The 18,106-nt window shown below is 46.1% G+C and overlaps 1 protein-coding gene across 4 annotated transcripts; it reads right to left on the reverse strand.

The window, feature by feature from the left end:
• Positions 1-298: 298 nt before the first annotated feature.
• C21H1orf167 (chromosome 21 C1orf167 homolog) lies at positions 299-18,042 on the reverse strand. Of its 4 annotated transcripts, none has more exons than XM_015882353.2 (21): positions 17,439-18,042; positions 12,588-15,808; positions 12,147-12,190; positions 11,430-11,613; positions 11,138-11,313; positions 10,611-10,708; positions 10,064-10,247; positions 9,619-9,800; positions 8,903-9,089; positions 8,532-8,745; positions 7,831-8,012; positions 7,585-7,681; positions 7,035-7,177; positions 6,334-6,542; positions 5,831-5,975; positions 4,202-4,472; positions 3,551-3,659; positions 3,082-3,313; positions 2,849-2,984; positions 2,262-2,372; positions 299-687 (listed from the first exon to the last, which is right to left on the reverse strand). In XM_015882353.2, exons 2-21 carry the CDS (start codon positions 13,938-13,940, stop codon positions 628-630), a joined length of 4,317 nt encoding a protein of 1,438 aa, XP_015737839.1. In that variant the 5' UTR covers positions 13,941-15,808; positions 17,439-18,042; the 3' UTR covers positions 299-627. The 4 variants fall into 4 exon arrangements, with proteins under 4 accessions (XP_015737839.1, XP_015737838.1, XP_032304705.1 ...); XM_015882352.2 differs by having other exon boundaries at positions 10,064-10,250; XM_032448814.1 differs by lacking the exon at positions 17,439-18,042 and having other exon boundaries at positions 10,064-10,250; positions 11,430-12,190; positions 12,588-12,650.
• Between the last annotated feature and the right edge of the window lie 64 nt (positions 18,043-18,106).

Genomic DNA, 18,106 nt, shown 5'->3' on the forward strand with positions numbered 1-18,106 from the left:
GGAAGCAGTCAAGAGGTTGACCACCCACTGAAAGCCTTAATGAAGAGCTGATGGACTTGGACGGGGGGTGGGGGTCAAATGGGAATCATCCCAACCACCCAAGGGAAGAGCCAAATTCTAAAAATAAGGCCTCTGTTCACACTGACAGGGTCAGTCCAAACTTCAGAGTCAACAGCATCATGTAGCGTTTCCACAGACACTTTCCTGCTCACTGCTTCAAAACCAAGGTTTGATTAATCCCCTACTAAGCTCTCACCTGCAAAATACATACATAAATAATCAGTTAAGGGAGGTCCTATAAAGTATTTTTTTGGCATTTAATCCAAACTCCCAACAAAATCGGGCTCTAGTAGAAAAGGGAATGCAACCTCAACCTCACAACAAAAGCAATTAGGTAAGTTCTCAAGTTTGTGGCAGCAGGGAGACAAGGTATCAGTCCTTTAAGTAAGACCTTTCTCTAGGTTCCGCCTCTTCCTGGTTGTCCTTTGACCATCACCATTCTTTTGGCCTGCAGCACTGTTTTTAATCACACAGGTAGATCGTGCACTGCTTTCTTGACTGCAAGAGACCAGCTCTTTGTTGTGACGGCCAGCTGTATCCTCCACTCCTGAGATGATCAGCTGCAGTTCAACAGTGTCCTCTGATGCTGAGTTGGAATGCTGTGAGCTGACGCCATTTTCCAAATGCCTGAAGTAGGGGGAGCAAATAAAAAACTCAGGTTACCCTTGAAGGACTGCAGCCACCCTCACAGCACCAGTGAACACAGCTCTTCCTCTAGCAATGGCCAAGCCAAAAGCCTCACCATTCATTTAGCATGCTTTTTCCATCCTCCCTGTGTAGTGTAGCCAGCAAGGGAAGTGAAGAGTACAAATCAGTGTGACAGCCTCCTCCCTCTGCCCTCATTTCAGTACTTGCTCTTATCACAGAATGGTTTGGGTTAGAAGGGAACTCAAGGATCATGAATCTCCAACTCCCACGCCACAGGCAGGGCCACCAATCTCCACACTGAATACCAGCCCAGGCTGCCCAGGGCCCCATCCAACCTGGCCTTCAACACCTCCAGGGATGGACGGGGCATCCACAGCCTCTCTGGGCAGCTGTTCCAGCACCTCACCACTCTCATAGTAAAGAACTTCCCCCTGACATCCAACCTCAATCTTCCCTCCTTCAACTTAAAACCATTTCCCCTTGTCCTGCTGTTATCTACCCTTTCAGAGTTGACTCCCCTCCTGTTTGTAGGCTCCCTTTAGGTCCTGGAAAGCTGCAATGAGGTCACCCCACAGCCTTTTTTTTCTCCAGGCTGAACAAGCCAAGCTCCCTCAGCCTGTCTTCAGGCCACCCCTCTTCTGATGGAGTCCAGGATACCCTTTGCTTTCTGAGCTGCAAGAGCACACTGCTGGCTCATGTTAAGTTCTTCATCCATCAGGACCCCCCAGTCCTTCCCTGCAGGCTTAGACTCAAGGACTGTTCCTTGCAGTCTGTATATATACCTGGGATTCCTCCAGCCCAAGTGCAAAATCTTGCACTTTGCAGTGCTGAAAAGAACATTGTATAAAATGAGGACTTAATCCTGTATAGACCCTTTAGGAGGCAGAGGAGGGAAGTGACTATTAGAGATACTGGGCTTTGCTTGCTCATTCAAATTTATGGCAATTTGCCTGACCCTGGGTACAAGTCACCACGGTCCTCCAGAAACAGTGTAGAACCTGTTTGTTCCCTAAGTGGGCTCTCAAGAGGCAGAGGATTCATGGATTAACATCCTGTTATGTGCCCTTTAGAACCCTTACCAGAGGCCTGCAGATCCAAAGATAAACCCTTGTTCTGGGCAAGTCCCATCTCTTGATGTATTCAACTTCTCCTTTCAACAGTTCAAGGAGGGAAACACAGGGAACATCAGTTGTCCCTTTGTGGTGCTTGCTGGTCCACCACAGAGCCTGGCACCTTCCACCTTTCAATTCCTTGGTAAAGGCACACACCCAGCCACACAGTAAGGAGAAGCTGCTTCCCACAGAATGACATAGGTGTGTGGGACTCAGTTTACATCCCTCTAACCACAAACTGCCATTTACTTATTCTCTTTCTGATGTGACACTTCACAGGAACAAGGAAGCACATGGGCCCAGACATAGCCCTGTGTTCTGGCAATATGGGATAGCTCTCCTGGAGTCTTGGTACCTTGAACTTAGATCTAAACCTTTTAACCCTTACAGTTGTACTAGAGGTTTGGGGTTCAAAGAATGAAAGCAGCCTTAAGTGCTTACCTCAGACAGGAGGCTTTTAGTTTCAACCTCCAAAAGCCTCTGCACTACACAGCTTTGTAAATATCGTCGTCTCCATGTTCTCCAGGCCTTTTCTATCAGCCGCTGCTGGTCCTGCCAGGAAGAAAGGCAGTGCACAGATTAGATCACAGAATGGTTTGAGTTAGAAAGAACTCTTATAAGCCACCTGGTCCAACTCCTCTGCAATCCACAGGAACACCCACAGCTCCATCAGAGCCCCATCCAGCCTGACCTCAGGTATCCTCAGGGATGGGGCACCGCCACCTCTCTCTGGGCAACCTGTGCCACTGCCTCACCACCCTTACTGTATAAAACTGTTTTCTTATATCCATTCTAAATCTTCCCTCTTTTTGTTTGACCTCTTGTCCTGAGCAGAAGGGAAACAAACGACAGCTGGCATTTTGAGGAGAAAGCTGGACAAAGTATCCACAGCAACAAACTGGGATTTTATGTGCACATTTGTGCATGTTAAATCTCTGGGTCTCATTAGGGAAGTAGTTGAGGCTGCAAGCATAGTGGGCTTACCCACTAACACCCATCATTGACACCCATGTGGCAGTACCACTCACCAGCACCTGTGCCAGCATCACCACCCTGCTGGCTTCTTTCCACTGCTGCCACCCCCTTGCCAGACTGTGCAGCCTCCTGGCACGCTGGCACCGGCGCAGCGTCACTGTACGATGCCACCACCTCAGATATTTCCTCCTGTAGGCAAGAAAATGAGGAAAACAAGCTTTTGTCAGGGAGTCTTTCCCTGGTGGCAGAACAATGACAAAGCTCAGAGCCCTCCAACTCTGCCTACCCAAGCCAATTCTCATTCCACTCATCAGAATCCACCTCTGCTTTATTCTCCTGGATCCTGGCATGCACAGGGATGGGTCCTACCAACTCATGTATCTCTAGCTGTTGAGGGAGCAGCAGCCTTTCAGTCCTCCTTTGGCTTCTGTAGATCACCAGCCAGCGGTGAACAGCACTGGGAAAAAACCCAAGGGAAGCAGCCGGAGCTGAACCTTTCTCTCTGCATCCTCTCCTTTCTAGGAAAGAAAAGAGGAATCACACAGGAGCTAACACAGGAGCTAGAGAAGAGATTAGAGTCGCCACAGGTTCTCAGTCCTTTGGACACTAAAAACAGAAGCAGTCCATAGTCAAAATTTGACTGCAGTGAGCAACTACTTCACAGAGAAACCCCAGTGATTAGGTTGGCAAGCACCCCTCCCCACTCACACACCCCATATGGCCCCACAAAAGGAAGAGGGAATGAGGTATCTTACTTATGGACAAAGACAAAGCCATCTTCTTGCTCTTCCTAGCACCTATCAGGGTACCGCATTGCCGTGAGCACTGGGAAAAGGCAGCTGCTTTTGTCCAGTAGTTGCAGGCCTGCAAACAGAATTAACACAGCTGCACCCAAGACTAAACACATGCACATACACAGCACAGAAACAAGCCTTACAGAAACACTTATGTTCATATCCCTGCAGGTAGTTTAATGTGCCAGACCCCAAGCTGGAAACTGCACAGATGAGATCCCAGCAGGACTGACTCAGCCTTTCAAAATCAATCCAGCTTTTTGTGGTTTATTAACTGTGAGCCTTTTGAAATAATATGCACCTCTGACAGCTCTGTCTGCTCTGTGGGGACTGTGATTATCCCATCCCATCTCTGAGCAGAGAGGAAGGAGTGCTCTTGTCTCTCTGGTCAAAAATATCCTCACTCCTTAGTACTGTGCTCCAGATGGTTGCTGTAATCTGTGCCAGATTATGGTGAAGTTGTTTGCACAGTCTGTAAAGAATTTCAAGGCAGTCACCACAGTTAGGACAAGCCAAACCAGGTTTTCCTACAAGCCCTGTCAATGCAGCTCAGTACCTACTGACCCACAAGCCAACTGGGAGTCCTTAATCATCTCATAAGGACTTTCTTACCTGTTTCACAGTGGCCACAGACCCTAAGTGTAGGGCTTGCTGTCCCCTTGAGGCCAATCGCCAGCGCTGACAGGCTTTTCCTTGAGAACATCCATGCCACTTGTGGTTTTTCTCCTCTCTCAGCAACCGCTGTTTAGCTGCCAAGAACTTCACTTTCCATTCTGCAAAACTCCCCTCTAGAAGATGGTGCTCCCTGACACTTCTAAAATAACAGAGGGCTTCTTGCTGCCTCAGTCTGCAGGCAGTGACCTGGGCCCAGGTAACTATGCACCTGAAAAACAGTTCAAACACAGAGAAGTGATCTTTATCAGCACCAAACAGACAATGGACCAAATTCCACCTTCTCAACCCACTGTGCAGTGTTATGTGTAAGTGGTCAAAGGAGCATGACTGCTTCCTTCTGGCCATTCCAGTGTTGCTGCTCTTTAAATACCCCCTACAAACAGAATACAATGGCATATTACATTTCCCCCCACTGACCAGAAAAAAAAACAACAAGAATTAAATTAGTCTGCCTGATCTTTCTCTGTGCCAGCAGCTGATCTTTAGGATGATGCCTTATAGAGAAAGGCTGTTTACTTGTCGGATAAGAGTAATGATGCTGCTGAAATTTCCTTCAGCACAATCCCAGCAGACCCAGTTAAGTCTCCCTGCTGCAGAATCAAGCTGGATTCAAAACAGCTTCTTGTTGTGAAGAAGCAGATTTTTCCTCTTTTTCTTGGCTGAAACGCTAAGGGCCTGTTGTACACAGGATATATGGCTAGAAAAGAATTATTCAAATTTTATTCAAGATTTTATTCAACAAATAAACAAATCCTACAACATGTACAGAAGGAGTTACAATTAACAGCACTGCAAATCTGCACCTACGATAACTCCACCTCTATCTAGCACTCTGATGCACAGGGGGCAGCCTGACTGCACAACCCCAAAAGCAAATCTGCTTTAAACTCTTGGCTCGTCCTGTCGGTTCCTCATTCCACTTGGGTTTTCATTATGCAAACTGCCCCACTGCACCATGGGATGGAGGTGTAAATATCCTCTGCCTGGCAGGCTTCTCTGAAGATCAAGAGAATCTATTGCAGGTTATCCTAGCATGAAAAATGCCCCCCTCGGAAGAAACAGGGCTCAGCCTGTACCACAGCCACGCTGACTGGCAAGCTGATTTATTTATTGACATTAAGGTGAGAAATTAGAGCCGATCTCCCATCAAAAGAGAGCTCAGAAGGAAGATTAATGGTGGAGACACACTACGGGAAGGAGCAACATGAAGGACTTCTCTGAAACACACTTCCCGCTAGGGTGCCACCACACAGCTTGATTTGCAGAAGAAAATGCAACTGGGTGGGGTAAGCATAGAGCCTGAGCATCGCAGCTGCTAAGGTTTCACTGTGTTTCTTTTTTGTTGCTGCTTTTTTCCTCTGCTGACCTTCTCTCCTTCTCAGGCTGAGCCTGCAATTCATAAGTAAATCTGCTACGAACAAACCTTCGCTTCCCATGTCTTAAATGAATCCTTGGCATAAATCATCTCACTGATCAAACAGGTCTGAATACCCTGGATCTGCTGCTACATAAATTGCTCTTCACACAGAGCCTTCCTTGGAAATGCTTCAAAGAAAGGAAACAAACCTGTGCAGGAGGAGACACTCCCAGAATAAAGCAGCCTTTTTCAGCTGCCTTGTTTGGCAGCGCCACATCTGCAGGATCAGCCTCTTTTTCTCCTGGCAGCTGTGCTGAGCCCATCTCTGCTGCAGCTCCTTCATGTTATGCTTCCCTATGAGAAAAGATGGAAGCTTGCTGAATTAAGTTTGACTACTTCTCCCACCCCATTACAGAGTCCACACAAGAGCAAAGAATACACCTGCTGCAAATTACAGCCTAGGGAATCTTAGTCTGGTCCATTATTTCCCAAGCAGCTGAAAAGACTACTAAGTTCACCCCTTCCCCAGTCATCCTCTCAGACTGCATCTCCCTAGAATCAGATATGCACTGCAAAACAGGGCAATAAGGCTCCCATTAGCCCCTAGATTAATGTTCACACACCTACAACCAGAAGTGGGAGTTTCTCCAGCCCAAACATTCCCAGTATTCTTATACAGAGACAAATGCTGCTGTACGATGGAGTAACTTACTTTGACAGTAGGAATGCCAACGCTGAAGAGCATCAGCAGTCATCTGGTGGAGGTGACACCTGAATCTCTGATCAGCTTCCAGTTTCTGAGCCAGTCTCTTCTTCCACAAGCTGAAGGCCATTCGGCAGCAATTAAGTTGGTATTTAAGAGCTGCTGCTACTTTTTGGTTCTTGTTCTCTGCAGCCCAGCGATGCCATATGAGAAAGGCTCTGAGAAAAGCAAAGATCATTGCAGCAACTGTAGGAACAACTCAATCAGATTCATACATTTGTAACTGAAACCTTAATAATAAATACATATGAGAGATTTTAGGAAATGCATATCCTTCACATCCTTCCTTAAGTAAATGTCAGGTAGAGCATAGGCAGAGCAAGGTGTAAGGGAGAAAGGTGTTCTGTCCTGGCTCTGCCAAGTCTTCTGTTCTCTGCAGCTTCTAAGTAAGTAGAGAGCAAGGCCAGTTCAGTAGATAGGAAGTCACCAAGGCTTGATACCAGCAGCACTGGGCTCACTCTCACTTCTGTAGCAGCTCATCAAACCAGAGAGAATGGTGTTTAGATATAACAACTTTGAAGCAGGAAAATAAAATAACGGTCTGTAAAACTTCCACTGAAAAAGGAAAAAAGAGGAATTTTCTGGAAAAGCAAGCGTGGAGCTCCTTAAACAGACAGCTTTAGAAAATTTCTGAGAAGCACAATATCTACCGAGACAGACGAAGAAGCCTGCAGTACTGCTGGGCCTTTGTGAGTTGCTGAGTTCGAGTGGACCAGATGATGAAGTACTTCTGCAGGCAGCATTTCTCCACTTGGTGCCAGGAACTCTCCACCTCCTTCTCAGAGCTGCAGTCCTGTAATCCAGAAAAACTAAGAGGTTCTGAAGTGTCACAGTCACTCCCTGCAGCTCAGCCTGTTCTTGCTGCTATGTCTTTTGTGGAAGTGACATCTAACTTCCCATCTAACTTTCTGTTGCTAGTCCCTCCCCGCCCCCACACATCTATATACAAGGGTCTGACATCCTTTTTAAATCCTAGGCAGAAGGACAACTTCCATTTCAACTAGAAAGTGAACAGGAAGAGCTGCCCTAAGATGTGACTCAATCCCCCAACCCCCCCGGCCTTCTATCTGACCGCAAGAAGAGAAGAACAACGAGATCTTCCATACCCTGATACTGAAACCCAAAGGGGCTCTTTCCTCATTTGGGCTGTGCAAAAAGCAGTTATACATTCACACGTATTACATCATTTTTCAGTCTCACCTCTTCCCATGTAGAGTAACTGACAAGAGGCTGGACATTACTATCTGCACTTTGCAGTGCCAAAGATTGGAACTGACCTCCCACAAACCAATTTTCTCTGCAAGAAAAAAAGCGTCATTCAGAAAAGCAAGAGAAAGAAGGAAGTATTTGTAAGGCTGTTGTGAGATGATGTGGGTGACTATCCTGAAAGAATGAATTTGACCAGAACAAACAAGCTGCATCCTAAGGAACCAATCTCCTACTCACCCAGATCTGGTCCTCCATGGAGGAAAGGAAGCCTGCAAGCACAGCTCTCCACCCAGCTCTGCTGGCAGCTCTGCACATTGGTGTAGTTGCAAGAAGGAATTGCAATACGGCAGGTATGTCACATCCTCAGCAGTCAGAATGGAGGAGCAGCTCTGCTGGCTGCTCTCACTAAAACTGTATTCCTGCACATAAGGAGATAAAAACACGCCATGAGATAAGTGTCCTAACAGTGGGATCACTCTGCTAACAGTTCTGACCATGTCATTTACACCTAATTTCAGCAAAGAATCAGGAAAATCCAGAATGCATCCAAAGGAAATTCAGGCTTGATGGGAAAGCAAACCATCTCAGAGGCAGAGAATATGCCCATTTGACCTTTTCTCGGTGATGAGCTTATTTGTATCTCATCCCTTCCACCTTGCAGCCACAAACAGGAGCAAAGTACACAAGAGAACCATACTAACTCAGCAGTTCCAAGTACCATTAAATGAGGAGGGCTGAGAAAGAAGTGAGTTTACAGCTTCTGATGACACAAATGCCAGTACCCTACACCCTGAGAGCATTTCAGGCCTAAACACTGAGCACAGTTCAATAATTACAATACCACGTGTTGAAGCAGAATTTATTTCCTGAAAAATCCCATTTTCAGAGCAGCTCATACACAGAGGGCAGAGAGATGACCTGTAAGAAAACTTCCTCACCTTTTCCAATGAGCTTTGAGAGGCAAGAGTAGTTGGAGCACTGCTGTGGAAGCCAGAAGATGTTGAGAGTTCCTCACAAAAAAGCACAGCAAGAGGTTCTTCACTGTGAGAGTGCTGAGGACTTTGTTTGCTCATCAGCAGCGTGAGACATTTCTGGTGCCATAATTTCAGAGCTTTTCTGAGTCTACGCTCCTCCAAAGCCTGAGAGAAAGAACTGAAATAGAAGATACTGAGATGGCAAAGAGAGATACCAGAGGAGAACACTACTATAGACATGATGGCAATAGATAGTACAAGAGGTTTTTCCAGGGGGACTGGGAGTCAAGTGGACACCACCAAAGAGGGTTTCAGGAACTGGCTTTGTCACTCACTCAGCTCTGCAGTGCTCATACAGCCTCTCTTTCCACAACAGATACACCCTCTGGAGTTTCATCTTTAGGCAGAAGTCATCAAGAGAGTAGCCTGTTTTCTCAGGAAACTGTGTCCCTACAGCCCACTGTGGCTGGCTGTCATCTCCTTCTGTCGCAGTCCTGTGAGGTACTGAGCTTACAGCTGGTCCTTGGCCAATTATAGAGATTGACAAGAGACAACAATTGTCAGCAAGCATTCGTATGAAACGCAGTTCAGTCCAACTCTCTAACAGCTTTTTTTCAAGGCTTAAGGCTTTCTTCTGGGTCTGTGAAATAGGAACTGAACTGCCTATACCATTAGAGACACATCCAGAACAACCAGCCCTCCACCCACTGCCTATGGTATTCCTTAGTTCCATGTACTGAGAACTGGAACGGGTTGCCCAGAGTCCTGGGGGGATGTCCTGTCCCTGGAGACCCTCAAATTCAGACTGGATGGCTTAGAGCTCTAAGCAACCTGATCCAGCTGTAGATGTCTTTGTTCACTGCAGGGAGTTGGATTGGAACACCCTTAAAGGTTCCTTCCAACTCAAAAGATTCTATGATTCTATACCTGTGCCTCTCTGTTATCAGGCTCTTTTCAGCAGCTTTTCAGGCTCCTCCACTTTCACAGTGGAGAAAGAATAAGTCTCAGCACCTCCAAATCTTAGATTCTGCACAAGCCCCAGGACACTCACCATAATGTTGCCTCCATCTCAGGAAGAGGAAGTCTACCATTGCCTGCTTATTGCTTTCTCTGACCTGCAGCATCTGGAACCACAGTTGGAAGTATTTCCTCATTGATTCTACTCTGAGATGAATCAGGCTGCTCTTGTAATGCGCCTTCAGCTCAACAGCCTCTTTCCATGCTCTGAAGTACCTGAGAAAGACAGGTACAGAGAGACAGAATACTGAAGTACTAAATCTTTTTCTGGACTTTGACTTCTGAGCCAAAGAAGTTCCTCCTACCACTAAAATAAAATCTGTTTTGACCAAAATATATTTCTACCTTTACTCCTTAAAGGAAATAAAAAGATGACCTGAAGATGGAACAATACATCACTATCTGGGTTGGCACCATCATTCCTTGGACTTCCAGAATGAACTCCTTTATCACACTAAAAATACATCTCATCAACTTACCTGGAGACCAAGTTTCTTTGGATCTGAACTCTCAGCCCTAAAATCTTTTCCTTTTCTGAGTATCGGGACTTCCACACCTGGAAAGTGTTTTGTAGCTTCTTCTTTTCCAGCAGGGCACGTGCTTCCAGCAGCCTGCTTTCCTCATTGCTCAGCAGCTCCTTCTGAAGGCGCCACAGTCTGAAAGCTGCTGTGTTACAGGGCAGGAACAGATTGACAGGAAGAAAAACAACTGAGAAGAACTTGAAATAGCTTAGTGTCACACAGCAATCATTCCCAGGCTGAACTCCAGCTGTCTGCAAATGGCACTTAATGGAGACAGATCACACTGCTGGAGCAACAGTATCTGCTACAGCTGAATTCATATAGGAAGCAAGACAAAAGCATATAGCAGGGCAGGTGAGCCACCCTCCACCACTACAGATATTAGCCCAGCTATTTGGAGGATCAGTTTCTGGAAGAGCCAGGTCAATGCAACAACTAGACACTGACCAAGAAACACGGTCAAACAGTGGCTCCTTTCAAGCTGCTCCACAGAACATGTGCTTACCAGCAAGGCGTCTCACATCTCTTATTGCCTGAACTCTCCAGCAGAACTCATCTCCTCTCTGCCTGCGATGAAGCTGTGTCCACAGTTCACTTTCCACCCTGAAAGTTGCAAGTATCCCTTAAAACCCTTCTGTCCAGACAGGTGCAAAGTGAACCCAGAGCCTCCCTTCTCCCTAGGTAGCCCTATCTTTCTGTCTGGATTTCCTCTCCTGCCTTCAGAATCAACAGGCTGAACGATGGTCTTTTCCTCTGACCATCCATAGTGTCCTTCTACAGACTGTGATGCTGGAGTGGAACAATACTATTTACATCCATATTCCACATGCAGGAGATAGCTGAACTCAAGAAAGAGTACAGGACAGCTGTGTTAGACACAAATCAGACTGAAACAGTAGGGCATTAAAAGCTCTAAGGTACTAATTATTGCAGCAGTAATACATTCACAGACCTGGACACAAGTTTCACACAAAAATTTCCTGTAAACCTCCTCTTGTCTGGGATACCAGTAGGAGAATCCTCTCAGCTTACCTACAAGCCTGCTCAGCTTCCTTCATGTATCCTTCTGTAAGCTGGTGCTGAGCTGAGGTTGTCATAGTTGCTAATCTTCCTATTCCAGAAAAACCCACTGATGAACTTTGGGTATAAGAATATGACTCAGACTGTGCAGCTTGTTTTTGGCTCTGTTTTGCCACAGCTTCCTTCCACTGAAGAAGAAGAAACCACATGGTTAGAACAAACTGCAGGCAGAATATCAGCACCAAGGACCACATCCCTGAATTTTAAACAGGTGCCACTTGTACTGTCCCTGGCCCATCCTCACCTTGCGAAAGCTGGCAGCTAGAAGAGCTGAGGCACGTCTCTGCTGGGCTACCTCCAAAGCACCAAGGGCTTCCTCCACCTTTGGAGGCTGCTGTTGTCTTGCTGCAGCCCTCTTCCAGATGGTGTGGTCCCTCCAGGCATGGAAACACTGAGTTACCATTTTTCTGTCACGTAAGTGCTGGAAACTTTGAGAGAAAAAAAACCAACCAAGTGAGCTCCAGTTAACACACAAACATTAAACACAGCCTTCAGCCATCACACTGAAAAAGAAGTATTTCAAATCATTCTGTCTACAGAGTGAAAGACCTGCAGCCTCACACCACGTCAAGGTATCCATCTCACACTCCTCTAATCCACAGGTCACAAATTTCAACCCTATCTCACAAACAAGCCCTGTTCTTGAACTTCACTAACTGGAATGTGCATGCTACAATTTGCTGCACTGAAAAGTCATGTGTAGTACCAGTGCATCTTCATCGCTATAGTAACCGAGGTTCAATTTAGAAGGTAGAATTTTAAAGGTAAAAATATTGGATTTTAAAGTATACTCCACTCTAGACAGCCAGCTTTTGAAAACAACCAGACGTAGCTCCTGAGCCCACCATGGCAGATCCACTGTTAAGTCCTAAAGCCAGGAATAGTTCCTCAGCCACTTTCCAGCAGCTTTCCTCCCATTAACTACCAGCACAGTCACATGTAAATTCAGAGTCCTTTTTACCTTTGCTCATTCATGTTTGGAGACAAGAAGCTGTTCTCTGACACCTGAAAACAGACAGAAGACAAGTCATTCCAGTACCCTACTGTCAAAGAGTTTGCCTATGCCCAGCATAGTAAGTCATTTTGGATGGATACCAGAGCAGTCCTGCTAAGCATTGTGTATTATATTGGGTGCTTTTGATACGTGAATGCTCTCAGGTCTTTACATTCCCAAGATCAACCAAGCGAACAAGCAAGTGTATAGGAAGATGCATGCAAGAAAAACATGCAAATGTTGAGATGGAGTAGGATCAGAAAAAGGAGATTCTGACCATTCAGAGCCAGAAAAACATATGACAAGCATTTCCACTGCTGCTGGGCTTCAACTTTGCACCTCTATCAAAAAGTAGAAACAAGCACAGTATCTGCTATTAGGGATGCTACACAGTGAGCCCACCCTCACCTCACTGGGCACAGTCTCCTGTGTCTGGCTTCCTTCTTCACAGCACCGTGGTTCTCTATCATTCCTCTCTAAAGAAGGTTCTTCAGAGTGGTCAGGAGCTTCCCAATTCCTCCAGCTGCTTTGCTGGAAGTGTTTGTTTCTCCTTTCTTCTCTGTTTGCATTCACGTGTTCTATGTTGGAACAGTCACCAGTGTCTTTTCCAACCTGAGTGCTGGAGGGGCTAGACTGACTGCTGTCTCCCACTGCCATCCTGCTGCCTGCTTGAGATCTACAGTCACACACCTCTTCTAAGCCTTTGCTGGATTCAACAGGAGGTTTGGAGTTCTCAGCTTCTACAGATTTAATGCTAAGCTTCTGTACTGGCCTAAACTCTTGATCTCCAGAAGAAGTGACTCTTACACACACTTCCCTTGGAGTCCCATACATGGATACGCCAACGTTCATCTGCGTCCCAGCCAGCCATGTTTCCAGTGACATGTGCAAACCCTCAGGGAGGCTTTTTTTCCAAGGCATAGCACATAGGGATGCCTCACCAGATGTCCCATCTGCTTTAAGAACCTTCTCATATGAATGATTTTTTGTATGAACATAAAAACCACTAGTTTCCAGAGTTGGCTTTGCCTGGGACTGGCATCTGAAATAAGGAGGGCAATCATTGGAGGAATCTCCTTCTGGATCCACAAGCCTGCCAGAGCCCACCCCGGAAGACAGCCTATCTGGATGGATGCCACCTAAAAGTTTGGTTCTCCACATGCCTGAGTCAATGTATCTGCATCTGTGAGAGACAGAGATAGGTTCAGCATGCCCGAAGTCCCTTGTCACTGCACCGAAGCTTGTGCCTTTAGCAAATGGGATGCTCCATCTCAATCTTGCCTGAGCAGCACTGGTTTTTACTCCAGCTAGCTGTTCTCCTGTGCTCAGGATAATAGGAGCTGGATCATCAGGAGCAAAGCACAAACTGCCACTGACTGGAGAAGAGTTGGGCTCCAGAGGAAGGGAGGCCCGGCTTCCCATGAAAGCAATTTCTTGCTTCAGCCTCTGGATCGAACAGTACAAGGCAGCAGAAATCTGTGAGGACGGCAAAAGAGGCTGAAGGGACTCCAAATTAGATGGACCAAAATCACTTGTAGTCAGGGTTGAACTACAACAAATGTTGACGCTTTCCCTTGAGCTCCTTGAAGAAGCTAATTTGTGTCTAAGAGAACAACCTACAGCATGAAATAGCAAAAGTGTACTGACCAGCGATGGGTTCCCAGTATCCATACAAGACACAGCAGGTGGCTGCTGCTTTTCCAAAGGATAATCACTGCTCTTGTTCCTTCCTTCTAAACAGTGATGATAAGCAGTAGGCATGGAGCAGCTACCAGCTGCCTTTGCTTTCTGACTGCACTGCTGAGGAAGGCCAAAATTCTCATTCCTTCTCCCTTCTAAGCTATAAGCCTCAAGGTGAGAGTGTCCCTGAGGGAGTTTTGCAGCAGGGAGTGCAGACACAGCAAGATGGGGAGACCTGTGAGCCACGTGCTTCGAGCTGTGCTTCTGCAGCTTAGAGTAGAGATTATTTTGTGGCTGGAAGCAGGAACTGGAGAACTGACTGGTGGTATTCCGGAACAGCTGAAAAGGCCAGGAGAGGTCAGTCTGCCCAGCTGACAGCAGTGAGGTGCAGCAGCCTCAAGCCAGCGATGAGAAATGTCTGCTCAACTTCTCACACCCAAATACAGATCGACTTTCATGTCCTTCTGAAAGTGTCTTTGCTCTAAAGAAAAATAAGAAGAAGTATAAGCATACGAGTATGCACATTTCTCAGCCCATCTTCCCTAGTTTGTCACAGGCTTTAGGTACTTTCCTTGTAAGTCCCTCTGTCCCCAAAGCACCAGCATTAATCCTGGAAGTAATATGGACACTATTACACTTCCTACTGTCAGCAGACAATCACAACCAGCAGAGCAGGAATGACTGAAGGGAAAGGTTTAATCCGCAACAAAATTGCTAGAAGAGAAAGACTTTAAAACAAACACAGGTCACAGCAAACTAGACTGGAATACGACGATTACCCTCTTTTCACTGATCAGAGATCAAATTCATATCTCCTTCATGCCCATTTTCTCCAAGGCTGCCAGCAATGGTACTACCTGGACTAAAGGTATTGTTTAACTGCATGTCAAGTGGATGTTTCTTCACAAATTGTATTACAGCCCTGCAAAGGCTCAAGGCTACACAGGGCAGTTTATCCTTGTCCACACTACAGGATGGAACCATGTTTAAACATGCAGAGAATCTACGCTGTCCACCAGTTTGGAAGAATTACAACACACAAGGGAGACCTAATTTGCAGCCTAAGTCAGGTGGTTACACATATAGATCTCATGTAGAACAGATCCTCATGTTGTAGATAACAGCAGTAAGTGCCATTCAAGGGGACTGTGCTTTCATTGCCTCAAATTTTAAATGCAAATGCCAATCACTGTCATTCCAAGCATTCTTTGCCATTCCTCTTCTAAAACATGAAAATGATGGGGTGAAAAAGACACACAGCTAGATCATCTTTAAAGAAAAAACAGCCAACATATGGAAAGAAAAACAGCACGGCCTAGGAAATAAATGCCCACCACCTTTTTCAAACACACTCAAGTAGCAGAAGGTCTCCATTCAAATGGCATTGTTTCTAAAGCACATAAGCTTCAGACATCCCTGGCTGCAAGAAGCCATACAAACCCCTTCAGCAACCACCACAAAGTGGGAATTGCCAAATGGACAGCAGGTCATCATGCAGTGTTGCAATTATCCTTGGGAACTGCTGTTTCTGCCTTTCAAATGTCACCAAACACATCATTTTTGGGTTTTATTTTAAGCCAAGTAGAAGTTGGCAACTTCCAGAGTGAGCAGACAAAGCAATGCTGCCTTCTTTTGGATACCTCCCACTGCACCAACTGTAAAATCAAAATGCAGAACGGTTTTCCACAGAAGCTCTCCCTGCATCCCAAGAACACCCAGCCAAACATATGGAAGTTTTATAAAGGGTTTTGAATCATCAAACAACACAGAACCATCATACTTATCAGCACTGGTTTGTTCCGTGAAGTCTTGGTACTTTGACATTGGATTGCTTTGTTGTTTTTCAGTTCAGCAGTTCTTCCTGCCAGGTACCAAATTCTCAATACATTACCATGTTTATTTGAGTTGTTTTTCACCCGACATATTCCTAGTTTTGGTTTCATTGAGACCTGAAAGAGAAAGCTTCCATTAAGAATCATGTTTGTCATCCTTTCTGTAATTGCCATTCAGACCTTATATAGCCACTTAAACGTTGTAGTTAATCCTACTCAAAAGGCAATAAGATTGTATGAAGAGCCTTTTAAAATTCCCTCTAAAGCCACAAGGCAAACAGCATCATTTTGCAAACTGCAAAAATCCACTACCAATGGATTCCATATGAGCATTTATGTCAGTAAACATTTAACGTGTGCTTGCTATTTACACTGTGTAGCACGATGCTAATGCATTAAAACCCAAAATAAATCCAATTCTGCAAACAAAAATTAAGCTGATCAATGTACTTCTGTTATTACAAGCAAAGTAAATAGCGCAGCTGATGGAAAGTAAATAAAGCTCTTTCAAGTGAGCACCACTTGAGCATTATGATATCAAGGAAGATAAACGACAAACACAAGTACTGCATAGATAAGTCCATTCTTCCCACCCCTGCTGAACAAGGCTCACGTTCCAAGTTGGAATCAGCAATTGGTTCAATACCACACATGCTTCCAATCATAGAACCAATAGCACAGAATACCTCAGAAACATGAATTTGCCCCCCAAACCAAACCATCATCATTACTGTGAGCTTGGACTCAAGCCTCATGCCACAGAACTCTTCCCCAAAATAAAAGATGGTCACTGCTCCAGCAGCTGAGACACTCACTGACTGGGAGAGCGGCTGGCCATGCTGCTCGGCCTCACCAGAACCTCAGGGCAGATCAGCGACTCTTTGTCTGCTCCTCCGAAGGCAGGGGCAAACCTGCTGCTTTGTCCCCCCTCAACTCCCAACTCCAGCAGTGAGCTCACTCCAGCTGGGCTGCCCTAAGCAGCTTATCCCCTCCGATTAGCAACGCCGCCTGTCACCAGGGCTGCAGATGGCCACGGGGAAAGCGGCTCTCGCCCACGGCTAATTAGAACAGCGTTCTCAAGGCGGCCAGACGATGAGGGGTCTGGCACGGCAGGGCAGCTCAGCCACGACCTCTCACGGGTGCCGCAGCACAAAGCGCCCACTCAGCACCATGGAGAGGGGACACCGCTTTCTCCTCCTCACCCACCGGCTGCCAGTGATGCTTTGGGTGATGGGCCACTCTCTGCCCTCAACCCCACACCACTGAGGGAGAGGCAGCAACGACTGGTTTTTCTTCCTCAGAAGCCAGGAAAGGGGCACAGCTTTTACTGTTATCTGTCTCTGCTTTACTGCCCAGAACTGGCATCCTTGATTCACAGCAAGCGTGCTGACACCCCTGCCTTGCTTTGCTCCTCTGCGCTGCCCTCACATCTGCTGAACTCTCCGCAGGAAAACACACAGCACGTCAACTAGATGGGCACCGATGCAGATTTTGTTGTTGTTTTGTTTTGTTTTCCAACGGAGAATGGCTTGGAAGAGCTTCCTTAGATGTAACCATATGTTCATGCAAATACTCAGAAAGTGCTGCATTGAAAATTGTCTGCAGTTCACAGGTCGAGGGAAGAAAAAGCTGCCTATCTCCTGAGTGTTTGAACATGGGATCTATAAGGTCACTGCACAGTTCTCAAGAACAGTAAAACACTGGATAAACCCACCCTGCGACTTGATAAAAAACAAACTCTGCCTACCTAGTCTTCATCATGGGAGAGTAAATCAGATTAATGCAGCTCTGCAGCATCTACTGTGTGTTCAGCCAAGCATAAGCAACACTGGTCCAGGCACAGCAGCAGGCCATCGTAATGCTGGTGCTGTAGAGGGAACGAAGCATCTGCTAATGTTTGGAGTGACAAAACTTGAAAGAAAAATGCTTGCCTTTAAAGATACAAATGGTATGTTCCTAAGGGGTAGAGCAAAGTTAACAGGGCTTTTGGTCATTGAAGAGTCAACACAGCATCAGGTCTTGTCAGAGAAATGCAATTCTCAAATAACAAATGCATACCTTGAAAGTGAACCTGCTTCAGAAAAACACACATCTTCCCAGCTCTTGTATTTTTCTTCAGCCAAGGCTGACAATCTTTCCTTCTTCTGACAAAACCTGCTGAACATTTATTTGTAAGGATTTCCCCCTGAAAGCCACAGCAGGGCAGGTTTAATGTGTATAAGATCTACATTTATAGCTTGCCACATTCCAGAGCTCACCACAAACCCACCTCTTCCCTTCCCTAGCCCTTTAACTCACTCACCTTCACTGCCAACACATCTCCATGCGGTACCTTCCACATGTTTGCTTAATGCTTACAACAGAGCCATTGAAGCCTTGTAGACCTTGCCCCCTAATAACCCTCCCAGAGCCTCA

Source organism: Coturnix japonica, chromosome 21 (assembly GCF_001577835.2).
Source record: "Coturnix japonica isolate 7356 chromosome 21, Coturnix japonica 2.1, whole genome shotgun sequence".
NCBI lineage: Eukaryota > Metazoa > Chordata > Aves > Galliformes > Phasianidae > Coturnix > Coturnix japonica.